This window comes from Coturnix japonica, chromosome 20 (assembly GCF_001577835.2).
Source record: "Coturnix japonica isolate 7356 chromosome 20, Coturnix japonica 2.1, whole genome shotgun sequence".
Lineage (NCBI taxonomy): Eukaryota > Metazoa > Chordata > Aves > Galliformes > Phasianidae > Coturnix > Coturnix japonica.
In genome coordinates, this window is record NC_029535.1 from 1221629 (window position 1) to 1238959 (window position 17331).

Sequence of the window (17331 nt, forward strand, 5' to 3'; positions counted from 1 at the left end):
TGAGTATCTTCACATTGTTAGAACACCTCAGCTGTCATGGAAGGATGGGTAAGAAAACAGGTTAACACAACCACAGTCCGGGAAACTGCAGAGTGAGGCAAACTGGGAGGGGGATCTCCTGGTTCAGTGATGGCCAAGTGAGAGACAGAGAGGAACAGGACAGGGTGGCAGAGAAGCACTGTGATAAATTGCCCCAAAGATGCTGTGGACTCTCCAGCCCCGGAGACTTTCCAGGCTCAGTCAGAGAAAGCCACAACATTAGGCAAGCAGTGTTGGCAACAGCGCTACTACGGGTGAGAGTTTTGATTAAAGACTCTGGAGATCCCTTCCAACCCAAATACTTCTATTCTACCATCAAAAATGCTGCTATCAAGACTGGCAGTGTAAGTGAGAGGGGAAACAGAACAGCTTCATTTCCAGAGTAGGGATAGAAATATGCACAGTGAGTGGAGACAAGGGGCTGTGCAGGGGAAAGGAGCTGTGTGTTCCTTGTGAGCAGGGTATACCCCCTGCTGGACACCCAACTGCTGTGCTCCTGACTGCAGCCAGTACAATCTTATTCTTGTTTCACAGAGTCATAGCACCACAAAGGACTAAGAAGCTATCTTGTGTCATCTGCTGTGTAGCATGTATCAATATATCGTTCCTGTTGCAACTACGCTAGTTTTTGGATATATTCAATATTAAAAAGATGAAAAGCCAGAAGTGAAAGACTCATTGCAATCCTTACTAAAACCATTCCAGTCAAAAGACACCCCATGAATTAAAAGTACTGCCCTTCATTTACAGCCTGGCTTCAGAGAACTGGAAATGGTTCATCTCTCCCAATGAACTCTAAAGGCCATTCTTGTAGTTTGGTTTTCTGACAGGATGCCCAGCCTTGATCTACAACCAAATCCAGAGATGTCAGCACAGACTGTTCTCACACCCAACTTCAAGGCACCAGGCCCAGGGGTGCCATCCTCAGGCTTTGGTGCTCTTCTCCCTGACAAGACACTGGATGAGTGAGATGCCCCACACAGATGCTTCAAAGGCAGCAATCTGGAGCAGAGAATGTGGCTGAGGGAGAGTATGGCCTGAAGGCCATCGCATGGGGATGAAAATCTCCACAGGGAGCTTTTTCTGTTACACTGTGGGCTCAAATTCACAAGGGAGGACCACTCATTACAGCCTGCCCTACCCACACTGCAGGACAGCAGTCACAGTCAACTCTCTAAGGCGTATGCACTCAAAGTCGTGGTCTTCAGTAGAGAAGATGATTAAAATACCACCTATAAGCCTTGAAGGCTTTAATTAATCCTAGGATGCCAGTGAAACAAAATGCATAAGACTTGTGAGAAAGATGCAGTTGTTGCAGATTGAGGTGTGAAAGATGAAGGTCAGCAATGATTCTGCTGGACCAATAAGCTGAGCTGGGTCACTAAATGCTTTGATTCCCTGCAATGGCCAAACCAGCTCTGGGCTGTTGCTCTGAAGGAGACAGCCAGGCTTCCCACACATTTTGCAGGAGGTACTGCAAATTGCTGGGACGCAGACTCCATCATTTCATTTATAATACTGCTCTTGCTGTCATTCCCTGCCAACAATGGATTTTTCCTTGCTACATTTCACTTCTCTTCTTGACCTCAATGCACTCTGGGCTCCTGATTTACACTGACTACAGCCTTGCCTCCTGTTTGTAGTTATACATATTGCATTTCTAAGTGCTGCCTTCACTTTGTCACTGAGTGTGGACTTAGGGATAAAAGTGTGGAAGATAATCCTTGGTGCAAGACAACTCTACAGTTCAGCGCATGCAATGAGCAGGGAAGTCCATATACAACATTGAAACCCACAGCTCCAAGTGCCAGCGGGAACAATTTGCTCTGCAGTTAGGGAGAAAGAAAGCAGCAGCAAAGCCTGTTCACTGCTTATAAAGATGCTCTCTTGTAAAACCTGAGCCACTTTGGAGCCCAATCTGGTACAAAACCAGGAAGAATAGACCCTACAGAGTTTGCCAAGCATTGCTATTATGTTATTGTCATGACAGTAACCTAACTAATTCAAAACAGATGGCTGAAGACAGAGCTTAACAGCTTTATTAGCAGCAGAGATGACTGTGAATGAGTTACTTAGGAGATACTGGCACCTTGCTATTTATTTCAGAACCTGATGATGCCCACCTTGCCATCACTAACCAGGAAGTATCACACATGCACCATGGCCCCTATCAAGAGAGAGAATATTAAGAGAAAATTAAGTGAGAGGCTTTAGCACAGGTCTGCAATGGGTCTGACCCCATCAGCTCCGCACCTAGCTGTTGTGTGTGACTGCACAAGGGGCCGAGCCCACCCTGGGGACTGAGCCCAGGGCCACTTCCATGCAGGAAGCAGGCAGGAGCCCCCTGCAGCTGCACTCCGTGATCTGGAGAGAGGCACCTGGCTGGAGCTTTACACTGTGCAGAGAAGAAGACTTTCTTCCTCTCTATCACAACCAAGGCAAAAAAATGTCAGAAAGCTTTGGGGTCACAGCAGATCACCTTCGGAGTGTGACTTCCACCACTGGCACTTAGCCTCCTCCCTTCATGCTTCCTCTGTCGCAGACCATCTGAATACCAAGGTGACCTGTGAAGATAACACAGAGAGAGGAGGCATTTAGGAGCCACTGTGTCGATAGTTGAGGACAAAATATAATTGTACTGTCCTCCCGGCTATTGACAGAGTGTTCCCTCAACTGCACTGCACCCTGCTGCAGGGTCCTGGAGGATCGGTGCCACCAGGGCTCACACTGAGTGAGCCTGCCAGCACCGAGCATGGCCTTAGTTTCAGGTCAGATCCACCTGCAAACAAAGGGCTTTATTGATATTCACTCCAAGAATAAGATTACCACCACGTCTCTAGGCAGGCTTTGGAATAAAATACAGGGTGCTTGGGGAATAAAACACTGAGCTAAGTGTTTTAGCCAGGCTGTGGCAGCTGTCTGCATACATGGGAGAGGCTCCTCAGGCACAAATCAAAATGTGTGATCCACAGGAGCCAGGGAGTGAGAAAATCAGGTGGGATGCTCTGACCCCACAGCAGTAGAGAGAGGTCCCTTGTCCTACTAAACCAGCTAGCTGCCACCAAAACACCTCAGGGACAAGAGACAGTCCCCCACATCAGCTCAGCACTTACTCCACTGTTCCAGCACCCATAGTACAGCCAGCACATGGGCAGTGGGGTCCTTGTGACCATCACAAAGGCAGAAAGGCTTTCAGAGGTGTTCCTCTGAATGACCAACTGCCACTCAGCTAACAGAGCACTCACCTGGAAGACAAGAGTCCAGGGCTGAAGTCCATGCTGTAAGCAAAATAAGTGCTCTGTAGCAAGGTGACTCACCCTGCAACTGGGTTCTCTGCTTTGGGAGTGAAAAAACAGGGTCCAAAATTTTCAGTCTGGCCTTAAGGAGAAGGAGCAGGAGAGCTTAGGGCTCTGCAAGATTCTCCAACTATGGCATCCAGTTTAGCTCTGGAAAAAAACCTGAAGAAGCCTGACATTTGTTTCAATGCAAAACTGAGGGGTTTTTTAAACACAGAAAGACCTTCAACAGTGAGAGAAGCATTTAATGCCCAGCTATACCCATAAAACAGAGCTCCTGCTTTAGCTAAGCAGCACTGTCGGCTCCTTTCAGGAGGCAGCTGATGGCCATGGGCCAGCTCTTTCACAACCAAGACAGATCCAAAGCTGGTGAGTCCTTGCCTCATGGCAGAGACCTCCATGTGCCAAGTGGGCCTTGGGTACTGCACAGGAGACAGGCAGGTACTCCCTACCACCATTTTGGAACAGTGCGCCCTGGTGGCGCAGTGGTTAAAGACGCCGCCTTGCAACACTGGGGCCCGGAGTTCGAATCCCCCCTGTGGCGCAAGTGGTAGAAGTGCTGCTCTGCTACACAGAGGCTCGAATCCCGGGGGCTGGACTTGATGATCTCTAAGGTCCCTTCCAACCCGCACGAAACTATGAAACTATGAATGGAGACCTGGTGTAAAGCAGGTGAGACTCTGGGTGCACCAGAGGATGAATCTGTATTTGCTTCTGGTGTCAACAGAGTCACACTGGAAAGGAGAAATGTGGACATATAAGGATGCTACACAGCGAAGGAGCCTGGTCTCTCTGCAGCATGCCAGAGGTGTGGTACCAGGGCCTATCCCTGCTGTGTGCCTCCTCCTGTCCTCCTATACGCATAGCACTGTGTGGCACAGATCTAAAAGTTCCAGATCTGGGGGCTTCCCCGAACACTCTGTGCTGTTTCAGGGGATGCTGGCAGAATGTGTGTATGGCTGGAGAAGGGCCAATGTGTGGCGTAGGAGGCCCAGAAGTCCCCAAAGAGAAGCTCATCTCAGTTACTTTGCTGCTGCTGCTATGTAAGTACACAGGCAAGATTGCTGAGAATGAGGATACTGCTTGTCTCTATTCTCTGCACTCATTGAGCACAAGGAGACAGGATTAATCAGTCCATCCAAATAAGAAAAAAGAAAACAGAAACCTTATTTCCCCCAACAACAGCAGCACTTCTATTTCTACCATTATGAGCCAGTCTTCCAGCACAGATAACACAGAGTTAATACTGTCAGCTCATCAGCTGCACAACTCAGTTCTTTTGTGACAGTGAAAAAAATCTGTTCATCTTCTTTGCTTTGAAAGACAATAGTATTGTCCGTTTGCCAATGAGGTGGAAAGATGATAACAGCTTTCCAAAGGAAGACTGAAATGAGCATTTTTAGAAACCTCTGTTCTGCTGCCTTGAGCACTAATACCTTAGTGAAAATTGGCCATCTCAAACTGCAAACTTAGTGGCAGCATCTGCACGGCATTTGATGCCACTCACGCCCATGCTGCTGGCAGCCCAGGGCTCATAGTCCATTTGGATTTCTGGAAGTGTTCAAAAGGCATGATCTTGGGCTCACCTGTATGTGCTAGCATGCAACCTGCTTCCAACTCACCTGGACCTTGCCACCTTCCCTGCTACTGCCCATCCACATGCTCACCTAGCACAGAAACTCACCTTCTTTGCCCCTTTAAAGCAGAAGCTTTAGATGGGATGGAGTAGTCACAGGGAGAATCACTCTGCTCTCAAGAGCTGGGATCTCATAGAGTAGGTACTTCAATTTTGCTTGTGAAAATTACCCTTCCGAGTTCTCTCTTCTGGTATTTGTTCTTCGGGAGACGAACATCCATCACAATGCTGTAGAGGACTGTCATTAAACTACTCCTCTTTTGGCACAGAAGGTATGCTAGAAGCTTGCAAATCCATGAAGCAGTACATACCTCTCTGTCTCACAATCATTAAAATCATTTTCTATAGATCAGGGTCTTGGTTATTATTCTATACCTCTCCCACCTTCAGAGGGCATTATTATGAAACATTCCTAATACAAACACCTAGTCCTACACCAGATCAAGGTGGTCTGGTGGTTTACAAAGCAGAGTCTCCACATGGAGCTTACAGCCTTTTGCATTAAGTCCTTCTGTTGTTTCATTAAAAGCTATCTCACACATATATGTACATTATGCAGATCTGGGATTGCTCTACAGGAAGACATTTAGAAAAGGTGAGCGAAGCTGTGAAACCTGTGCTTGCTGCATAGGAGTAAAGGGGCGAGAAGAAGCTGCTTTTTGCTCAGGGTCTGCTGACACCCTGTTCAGAGGTGGTATTGCCCAGCAGTGGTTAATTTGTTTCTTGGATGGGGGCTGGTGGGCTTTTCATTACCACAGTGGACCTCAGCCCTGATAGCATGCAGCACATGCACTGACTAGGAACTCCTGGGCTATGGAAGAGTTGTGTGAGGATGACATGTCCTCAGTGAGACTGTGGAGGATTGAAATCCTGGAGGTAATCTCCAGGATTAATGATTTGGCCTATCTTCGAGTAGACAGAAGACCTTTCATTTGTAAGCTTAAGCTTCAAAAAGCCCTTGAAGGTAATGGCCTGGCTCACCAGCCCCAAGTAGCCATGCGGACCTAAGTTTTCTCTGCACATCATGTTGACCAACCTGCTCTCCAGACACAATGTCAGAAGAGTCACTCCTAACTATGCGAGCTACCTTACAGCCCACTACAAAATGGCGCCTACAGCAAGACATGAAGAACAGAAGGAGCAATGCTGAAACAGGGTCAGTTCAAGTTGTATGACAATGCCATGGCTGAGTATGCTTCTTCTAACTGCACAGTAACTGCATGCAGCCCTGACTTCAACACTAGGACAAATAAGAGAGGCAGAAAACCTAGCAGGATATCCCGGGGACCTAAACATTATAGTGTCATTTCCAGTTTAACTCCCTTCTGGCCATGCCACTCATAACACAAGCCCATAAGTACAACAGGAGCTATCATTCTGGAAAAGATACGCAAAGAATAGGTGCGATATTTCCCTCTTTTTGTCAAGCACCTCTCAGAATATAAAAATGCTGCTGACTTTTCTTATAGTTCAGTCTTTGCCACACTTGGTGAGCTGCTGCACCTGTCAGCATTAGCTCCTAAGTCAGAGCAATGTTTTAAACATTGACCTTACACTAATCATGACAAGGCACAAGCAAGATTTCACATCACCTACTGTCCTTGTAGGTGAGTTTTCAAATACATCCAGAAGAAAATAACTTAATCGTGCAATAAATTATTAGATGACAGACTTAGACATATTCTTTCCCAAGGGATAAATGCAGACACAACATAAAAACACATTTAAAGTGCAACATTGTCAAAGAAGACAAATCAGACTTAAATTTCAGTAGTGCCTCTGCTCTCTGATTTGCAAGTTCAGTGGAATGAAATTCTGTAGGTTTGAACTTTGTTTTAAAAAAGGATGCTAGATGCAAAGCAGTGGCTTTATGACGTATTTTGCATAGTATGCTCCAACATCACACATATTGAACATCACAGAATACGTCAGGGCAGCAAATCAGGATGTTTTGGTTTTGGGCTAGCTGGTTTGGTAGACAGCACCCCCAAAGCAAGACAAGGCAGACTGGTATTGTGGAATCATGGAATGTTACTGCTATAGCTACAAGAAAGATATGTTTGCAGGTACTTCTCAGCTCTAAGGCACTCTGATGGAAGGATTTTTCTCATATCTCCTGTTCCAGGGAGAAATATAATCTGCATTTTCCATCTTTTCTCTGTGACCTTAGGACTGAGTTTCCAGAACTCCGTGCTGAGGGATGAAATCTCTACCCTGGGAAGCAAAGCTCCTAACGCAGAAGCTGTTACTTATTCTCTCTCCACAAGTAAATTTCTCTACAACTACCAACACCATTCCTAGCCCACTCCAGCTCCCAGGTCTCAGAGATCAGCCTCACATGATTCCATGACAGTCAACAAACTCACTCCTGACTGCAAACTGCACAAGGTGGTAGTTCACTCACAGCACTTTCTTCAAGCTGAGTTTAAGTTTTAAGCACATTATATTGCATAAGGAGAATCTTAATGTAGCAAGTGGCTAAAGTTTAATGTCACCAGGTTGAGTAAGAAACACCATGAAGTCACTAAGCTGTGAGCAGCACAGTGCCGAGCTCTCTGCTCTGTTCCATCTCTGCACAAGCTGCTATGCAGCGCTATCAGGAACTGTCAGCCCATGAGGGCATGAATAAGCCTTAATGGCCCTTACCAGCCTCTCCAGGACCTCCAGGCACACCCTGCCCATGGGCCCAGAAGACATTTCAGCTCAGCCCTGGAATGTGGGTCCCTGCCTGGGCTGTGCTGACATTGGCTTGAACCACAGCCATGGAAGAAATACATCTGTCAGTTCCTCATCTGTTCTCTTTGCAAAAAGGTATCTGGAAATAGAGAAGCCAGTCATATTTTCTCTGTTGTATTTTCACTGTCAGCATGTATTCTTTTTTATTTCTAATTTACAGGAAATAAATCAACATTTCAAAACAGAAACAGTGTAGTGACATTTTAGCAGCTTTCAGAAATGAAAGCGTGGGTATTTAATGAAGCTTTAATGCTTCCTACCCCAGCACTTTATTTCAAAACCATCCAGAGTCTCTGCAATCCAGGGTTGTTGAGTGCACGCATACTGAGTGAAAGTATGCATCATTAAATAACACCACATGACCACATACCAAACAACTCCATCCATTAATGAACAATGAAAAGAAATCTTTAGTTGTACTAATGGAACGAGCCAGCTCCGCCCAGGTGCACTACAAGCCATCTTATTTTAAATGCTATATACTACTTTGAAATCTGCCTTATAGTGTCAGTGAACTTTGGCCATATAAATGCCTCTTTTTTAATTTTTTTCTCATTATCCAGACAAGGGTTAGTGAAAACAGTTCTGATGGAGATGCCTGTCCTTTGGATATGTCTGTATGTCTATGAATCTCATTCCAGTCACCAAAAAAAAAAAAATCCCAAAAAACAGACTAAAACAATTGGCATACAGTTCAGACCGCTAAAGCCTCCCTGTACTTCTTTAGTTTGATGGGTTTTGGCACAAATTTCATCAGCAGTAATTTAAAATTTACTGAGAGATTATTGCTGCAAAAGCTGACTAGTATTGGGTCTGCCATTGATTCTAGCAGCAATCCCTCAGAAACACCACCTCTCTGTGATGATTTCCCACTGACAACCATCTTATAAGCATTTAATTCCTATAATACTTGCTCTAATGGTACTGGGAACTCCATGTGCTACGCAGCTGCAAATATTGCTACACAGCATAGTTGCTCTATGCTACAAATATTACATAGCCTATCTACCAAACTTGCTCTTCCCCCAAAAAAGGAAACTGGGCATGTTTGACAATTTTTCCACTCACTACCACATGCAGTATCAGACCAGACCTCACAGCCTCCATCAGCATCTCCTAGCTCAGCCTTCTCTTGACTGTGGCTCCTCCAATCTGTCCCTCCCCTTGCTCCCAGTCTCCTTCAATCAACCCACTCTGAAGATTCCTGTCCTCACACCTGGTATCCACCATTCCATCAGATGGTGCCATCTCTACCTAACCTGTATATTTGTGGCACAACAATGGTCTTTTATTTCAGCCAGAAATTAAAAGAAGAAGAGTGCTCCCTAAGCAGATCCAAGCTTCTTTTACCCACCTTCTATATATGGAGAAAAAGAATAAGGGAGTATAAATACTTATTACTATCTTTAATATTCCAGGTTCCTCATGTTCTTCCCTTCCATTTGCACTGGCTGTTCCAAGTGGCTGTATTTCATTGTCCAGCAGTCCTTATATTGGGGACAGTGAGGGACAGAGCAGCAGTGAGATCACACAGGTCTGGTTATCCTCACCTGCACAACGATACTGCAACTGCAACAACTGATACTTAGCTGTGGATCAAGGGCTTTTTAACAGTTCCCAGTCAGCTACAGCAGGAAATCCACCCTGACTGCAATTATTTTAGGCGTTACCTGTTTGTGGTTGTAAAATACTCACTGCACCTGGGCTCAGTGTAAACAGACGAGTGGATATTGTTGCTCACCATAGATTTTCTGAATTCCTTGGAGGTCATCCTGGGGCAGTTTGAAGTTGTGCGTTTCCATGTACTGGTAGAAAGGAGCCATGATCGCGCTGGGATCATTGGAGTGTTCCAGACCCAGCGCATGTCCCAGCTCATGGACTGCAACCAGAAAAAGATCATTCCCTGTGGAAGGAAGGCACAAATGGGTTAATATGCAGCCAGAACCTGACACAATCCCAAGACCGGCCTGATCAGGGTGCAAGAAGTAACTGTTTCACAATCCAATCACACAGCATGTCATGTGCCAGTGTCAGCTGAGCAAGAGGGCGTTAGTCCTGAAAGCTTGTGTAGCTTTTACAGTCATCACACAACAGGCAGGAGGCATCAAGCCAATGGCCACACGGAGATCCATCAGACCAGTGAAAACAGGCAAGTGCCTGGAGTAGAAGACTAGATTTTTCTGCAGAAAAGAAAATGGCCAACAGGCTCCTTAGATACCACAGCCTCCATACCCCAGTGCTGCTAGGAAAGGTGAGAGCACTGCCAGCCTCCCAGTCAACAACGATCTGTGGTGGGAAAGGAGACTCTTCCCCACTCCAGGTCCCCCAGTGCCATCCTCTGCTCTGATCTGGACCACCAAATCAGATCAGCAGTGCACCAGCCAGGCCTACAAAGGCAGGAGCTGGGACACAGACAACTAGGGCTAACACACCACAACACACTTGTGATCCCAGGAACAGCCTCATCTCTCCCAGCACAGGCTTCTCAACATGCTTTTACTTTATTAAACTCCTGGCACTGCCGAGTCAGTGGGAGAAGGTGATATAACGCTGCCCCATAGGACACTATGTGGCACTGTCACAGACATAGACTCCTCTCCAGACTCATGGATCTGGGGCCTCAGCCTCCTTGATCTAGAGCAGTCCCTGGATGCTCTACATCTTGAGGGCATCTTGACATGGAAGGTGACACAGGCAATGCTTCTGTGAAGGGTGAAGACACAGCAACAAGGACAGATTTAAGAACTGCCCTAAGAGGTAATGCCTAAAATGAGCCCTCAGTCCTCCTTAAACGGGTCTGATCAGTTTGGTGGGGATTTTTGGCAAGACACAAAACAAGAGCAAACAAGTGGCAATCAGACACAGGAGAAGACAGTTGTCAGCGTTCACTTAGCAGCTGCTTTGCAGCATGTCCAACTGCATTTCTGCATCTTCAAACCAACCAACTTAGAGGTAACAGACTAAAGTTTTGTGTACGTGGCTGAGGTGCCTATGGGACAGGAGTCTCAAAAGGGATTCATGTATAAGAAATATGGTAATGTGGAATCAGAAGCTTGCAAGTCTTTAGACCAGGATATTTTGTCAGCATCTCATGACATTCTTGCCAACAGCCAGTAATAAGTAGTACTTAACTGGTTGCATTTATCACACCAACATGGTTCTATCATCAAAACTTTTGAGTTGGAGAGAATATGCACGTGAACACACAAGTCATGTAAAAATACACATTTCAAATAAATACGCAAATACATTTGTACAATAGAAACATCTGAAGAAATAGATGGGCTAAAATCTAGCCACACATGTATTTTAAATGCCAGAATTTCTATACTCTGGAAACTGAAATGGAAACTTGCTTTTCTTCCTCTATTGCTGGAAACTGAACTAGATAGTAGAATATTCAGTATCTTAGTGTGAAATGCATTACATGGTTACATGGTGAAGCCTGGACTGATTGCTTTCTGTGCATTTTCAAATACATCCAAGCTTAGAAGATGCACTCAATTTTCAAAAGCAATTCAAAGACTGAAAGCCATGTTAGCAACTGGACTTTGTTTCCTGTAGCACTTTAATGTCCATGAAAGCATGCCACTTTCATTTCCTCAACTATTCACACACAGAAGTCCAACTAAAAGCTACTCCATTCTGACTTTAAGGAGAAAAGGGCCATGCCCATGCTAAGTGGTTGCAGACTTTTTCCCCTCACCACTTTGCTGGCATTCTCTTCCTTGCAGAAGTATCTGAAGAGTTTTTGTATTGGCAGAACGCCTGCAATTCATCACTCTGCAAGCCTGCATACAGGTCTACCTGAATCAACTGCTTCTACACGGGTTGTACTAAGCTCTACCAGGAGCATAAGAGCTTACATTATCTTAATTTAAAGTAGGTTTAAATAATCTTCCATCACTTCTTTCTGCCCCAACCAAATAATGGCCCATTCTACATCTGCAAAGAACTACACAAGCTCATTCCAGGTTGAGGCTGGAAGTAACCACTGGAGATTGTCTCATACAGCCGCTCTGTCCAATCAGGGCCAAGTAAAGCAGGCTGTCCATGTCTGTGCCAGTTTGAGTTTCTTTTACTGGAAAGCCCAAAACTGGACACAACACTCTATACACACCTTCACTGCTGCTGAGAGGAAGGATCACCTTCCCTGACTTGCTGGCTTCTCTTAATGCAGCCTGATGCTGTTGGCCTGTCACACACCTGGCTCATGTGCCCACCAGGACCTCCCAGATCCTTCCCTGCCAAGCTACTTTCTGCTCTGTTGCCCTCTCAGATGTGCATTCTGTTATTTCATCCTCTGTGAAGAACTTTGCATTTCTTTCCTCAGTTTATTGAGGTTCCTGTCAGCCCACTTGTCCAGCATGTTGATGTTCCTCTGATGACAACACTGCTATTTGGTGTATTAACCACTCTCCAACTGAGCATCATCTGCAAACCTGCAGAAGTTCTCTTTACTGTAGATGGCTGAGAGTTTCACAGCATGGAATACAACATGTTGCTCATTTCAAATTGTGGGCTGTAATCTCTGAAAAGAAAATATCAACATATAAATCCATCTGCTGACAGGTGCAACTATATTTTCCAGCAGCCCTTCGCATACTCATGCTGCTTGGAAACTTAGCTATTCTGCAGGCACTTTCAAAGGTGTCAGTACCTCTGGGATTTTCTGACAGTTCTCAAACACACACTATGGCCTTGTCCTGCACAGGTCTTGTCTGAATATTCCTCTCTTATTGATGTCCATCTCTCTAGGAGAGAAATTTAGGAGGACAGGTAGTCTAACCTGATACTCTCCGGCTCTACAGAAACATCAGACTCTCAGATAAAGCTTCTTCACTCCCTGTTCAATCCTGGTTGCCCATAACTGAGATCAAAGAACCAGTTAACTCTGTATCCAATATATACCCAGCCTCCCATGGCAGAGAGCACAGTACAAAAAGAGTGGGCTACCTCTGGTTTGTATTTGCAGAGGGAGGTCTCCAGAGATGTCTAACAATTTTTCCTCACTTGCATCATCTATACAAACTAAATATGCTTGGTCAGAGACCTGCCAGTGCTGCCTCCTTCCTGGTTCTTAGGAGGCATCCCAAAGTCCACCAAAAATCACCAGGCAGAAGATAAGTCCACACAACCAAGGAGAGTTTCATAAGCTGGTCCACTGAGTAAAATAGGTTGAATTCCTATACTAAAAACAGAGTAACAATTCATTTATGGTATATGTTCCTTACTAAAACTGTGTTATCACCAGAGAAAGTTTTAATTGACAGCCCATAAGTAACAACATAAAAACATTCATTTCTCATTACCATCATCCAAACAAACGCACTGTTCATCTTATGTTCAATGTAACAGTTCTGTTACTCTCCATGTGTACATCAGACAGAGAATATGCACAACTATAAACAAATTTTGTGTTGAATTTCCTTAATTAAAAGTTACCTAAGTTTATATTTATAATAAAGCCCCTTTTAGCAGATGCATTCCCCAGTTGAACTGTCTGACTTAAGATATACTGCAATATAATCACATACCTAAAACAGGTCTTTGGTTAAGCATTCTCAAATTGTTTACCAACCTTCCCTTCAGAAACCCACAGTTTTACTGCACCAACACAAAGAACACGACAGTCACAGATTAACAGATTCATAAACTATCCTCCTTCTAGACATGTATTCCATGCTTCTTTTAGTTCCATCTTCAGCTGGAGAGATGGCTGCTGAATCAGATATCAGACATCACGAGGAAGGTTTCTGTGAAACTGCTAACACATACCTTCTTTTATAGTTTTATTCATTTTGACCATCAAAATTCACGTAGAAATATTTGGCTAAAAAACACTTTGCATATTAAGGTGTACATAAAAACAGTCACTAGTGTGTCCATCAGCTTATAGTAATGGGTCAGAGAGCTACCACTATGGAAATACTGTGATATTATTATCAGTATTTATCACAAAATATGACAGCTGTATAAATAGCTGTTGTAAGTGCAGGACTCTGGAGCATCTAGCACAACAGAGTGTAAATCGAGGGCAGAGCTGTAAGACAGCAGGTATGTAATTTAATAACACTGTGCATCTCATTAATAATAGCAGAGCAACCGTGAATCTGATCTCTGCCACATTACACTTTAAGCAGTATCATCATGATAACACTGAGCTACTCACTCAGACAATTGAAAAGACATGCATGGGTTACATTTTGGAAATTTTATTAAAAGTAAAAATGATACTGAAGAAGTCAGATCATTGCTTGTGACAACACCATACCTGGGGTGATTACAGAAAAAATGGTGTGAACTATAAACATGCTTTTAAAATACACTGAAATGATCCCGTCAAGTCCAACAACTGTTTTCCAAGCACAACTTAAAGAAGCTTTAGGGCTACTCTAAGCTATGCCTTGGTACTTGCATCTTCAGACCTGGCAGGTCTTATCTGTCAAACACAAGAGTATGCCATTTGTTTTGCGCTCCTCCTTTCACTCCCACAATATGCTCTGCTCGTATGCTTTTGATGTTCTTGCACATGAAGATCTGTAGAAGTGACGATATTGCTCCTTCATTTGTTTGCATCAGACAAACATCAGAAGCCGTTTTCCTCTCATTCTATCTAAAAAGGAAAAAAAAACCAAAAAACAAAAAAAACATGTTGAAAAGAAAAAGAGCCTTCATTTTGTTCCTAAGCTGCTAGAGTTGTAAATTTAGCAATGAATAAGATGCATCTTAAACATCTCATTTAAGAAGCTTTCAACAGCTTTGCTAGAAAAAGAAGAGAATGATATGCGGTTTTAACAGAAATCAGCCATGTAACAAACTGTTAACAAACTCAGATTGCAGGGAATATCTCCATATAGACAATTTGACCAACTTTGCAGCAAAAGCACATCAAACAACTGCAATGTTAACTTATACAAGATGTGAGATGCTCTTTTTCATGACACTTTCCCAACCCCTTTTAAATTTTATCTATTTATTTTGTAGTTTTCACTTGACTTTTCTGAACAGACTGTCTCAAATTTGATTGCAGCTGCTGAGTTTCATCAAGGCTGACAAGCCACAGGTGTAAATACACACTGGAGCTCACCTTGGAGGAACTGACCTACAGCCAGCAACTCAAGGTGGATGTTTCTGGTCAGGGTAAACCACTCATAGCTTTTAAAGTCATTAGCAGATGGGAGTCACAGACCCCAAATGAAAGTTTTCATGTGCCACAGCAGGCCTTTCATACATCTCACTGCATGTTTTGTGTACATATACATTAACATCAGCCCCCAGAACTCCTGGTTCAGGGATGTGCTGTACAGTTACAGTCAGCATGGTCACAACAATCTATTTTAAACTTTTATCATCTAGTTTATATCACTGGACAACTCAAAGCAGGAGTCACTGTCAACTAAGGTGTCATCTCTGTTACAGTCATGCCAGTAAGAGACTCGCATCCTTGTAAGATCAAGTGACTGCAGGACAGAAAACCAGGAGTCATGAAAGATAGGTTTGCCTTACTGTCTCCATAAGGCAGTGCACAGAGTAGGTTTGTTAGTTGTGTTACAGGCCTAATTAATGCCGCAAGCTGTGCTTCATCTGAGATAGTACTGATAGCAATATTAAAACAACCTCCTGGAGGCATTTTGAGAAAAAATATTTTTCTTTCCTGGAGTTATAAGACCTTAATTGACCAAGGGATGCAGAGGCAAGAGAGGACAGCCAGAAAGAGGGGAAGCAGTGACTACTTTCAGCTGGCTCAGCAGCCAGGAATGGAAAGAAATAATAATATTATACTCAAAAGCCTGTCCTGTACCTTCCCATAAGTACAGATTTAAGTATAGCTTAATTAATAATTCAATGAACTAATACTAAATAAGTATAGAATCACAGAATGGCCTGGGTTGAAAAGGACCACAATGATTACCTCGTTTCAACCTCCCCTGCTATGTGCAGAGTCGCCAACCACCAGACCAGGCTGCCCAGAACCACATCCAGCCTGGCCTTGAATGCCTCCAGGAATGGGGCATCCACAGCCTCGTTGGGTAACCTGTTCCAGTGCAATCATCACCGAACTGAAAGCCCTTATTTAACTTTTGTATCATAAAGATCTATTAATATGCTCCCTTTGTAACTCATGAGAAGGGATTTTTACTCAACTCTGACCAGGCCTTTAAACAAGGCGTATCCTATTTTATACAAATGATGTTAACATAGTATAGCTTTGTCTTTTAGAACACATGGTAAAGAAAAGGGAAGTACTTATAAAAACAGAAAATGTAGATGGTTTTCATTCCATTAGTCTTGAAAAAAAATTGTAATAAGTAACTTAGAGCTTTCCTTTTTCTCATTTGCAAATGCAAATACTGAAAGTTAAAATGTGCATAATAATAAAGCAAAAGAACCAGATTGTTGTTCACACAGTTATGGTTGATGAAGAAAGAAAGTGCAAGTTCAAGGAATGCTGAAGTCTACCATACTGCAAGCAGTAAGGTCTAGAGAGAGTTGACCCAGCTGGGGAACAACCAGGAGCATTCCACAACAATTAGAAGGCTGACCCAGTGTGCTCAAAATAGACCTGGCAGAGGCATTGTGGACACAAACCAGTTTGTGTTACTCAAGGCTCTTTTTTTTTATTGTCAACCAGCTTGAAATGATTCTTAGCTCCTGTTACTGGCAACAGGGAATTGATGTCCTGGGGGATATGCAAGAGGAACTCTTTGCCACAGAAGTGTTTTCTGCTACAGAGAGGTGACATGTCTCATGCCCTCCTCTGACACAGAACGTTCCTGATGCAGCTATGAAGACTGAGCAGGACTGAGAAGTAAGACAACGGGGATGCAAGAGAGTTTCCCCACTTAAGGTGGTACTCTTGGTAGATTTGGGTAGATTAGGCCATACTGATTTAAACTGTCTTCAACATCTTGTACTCTTCTTCAGAAACAGGAGGAAGAGGTTTGGAGTACTGGCTATTGTTTCAGTGCTAATGCTGCAAACCACCTCTGACTACAAATAGAAAAATCTTTTTAAATAATTCACTTATTTTTCCTTTATTCTCTTCCCAACTGCCTATTATGTCATTTACTGCCCCATTCAGTGGAATAGAGCAAGTTTATTTGAAATACTGCCATGTTTTGGCTTGCTTCACATTATCTATTTTTGGATCACAAAGTCAAAAGGCAAAAAGATTTTCTGTCTCACCTTGATTCTCATGTTCTGCCTCTGTATTTTTTTTTCTCCTTTTTATGGGAATGACATCATTCTGATTCCTACTGGCTCCTTCCTATGAATCTCAATGCATCCAATTTTCTGTGGAAAGAAGTGAAATATTTAATTTTTATTTTTTTTATAAAGAAATCAATAGTTCCAAATACCTAAATACCTCCATTCATACACTGCAAATCAAACTAACATTGACAAAAGCAGTAGATACTGTCACAAAACACTTAAAAGTATACTGCATTGAAAGCAGAAATTGCATTCAGCTGTGATCAATAACGAGCACTGTCAATATTGCAAAGCTTTAATATTCTTTGCTCTATCAAATTTGTTGCACGAGCTCAGCACTACTGAAATGCCACTTCTATCTTTGTTTAACGACTGCACATAACACAAAAGAAAGCATTACTTACAGAG

The 17331-nt window shown here is 43.5% G+C and overlaps 1 protein-coding gene across 2 annotated transcripts in view; it reads right to left on the bottom strand.

Annotated features, from left to right (window-relative positions):
• MMP24 (matrix metallopeptidase 24) overlaps window positions 1–17331 on the bottom strand; it is a 43224-nt gene that overhangs the window by 10203 nt on the left and 15690 nt on the right. For both annotated transcript variants that reach the window (XM_015881336.2, XM_032448518.1), the window contains exon 5: window positions 9449–9610. In XM_015881336.2, coding sequence (XP_015736822.2) covers window positions 9449–9610 — 162 coding nt within the window. The remainder of the gene's footprint in view (window positions 1–9448; window positions 9611–17331) is intronic.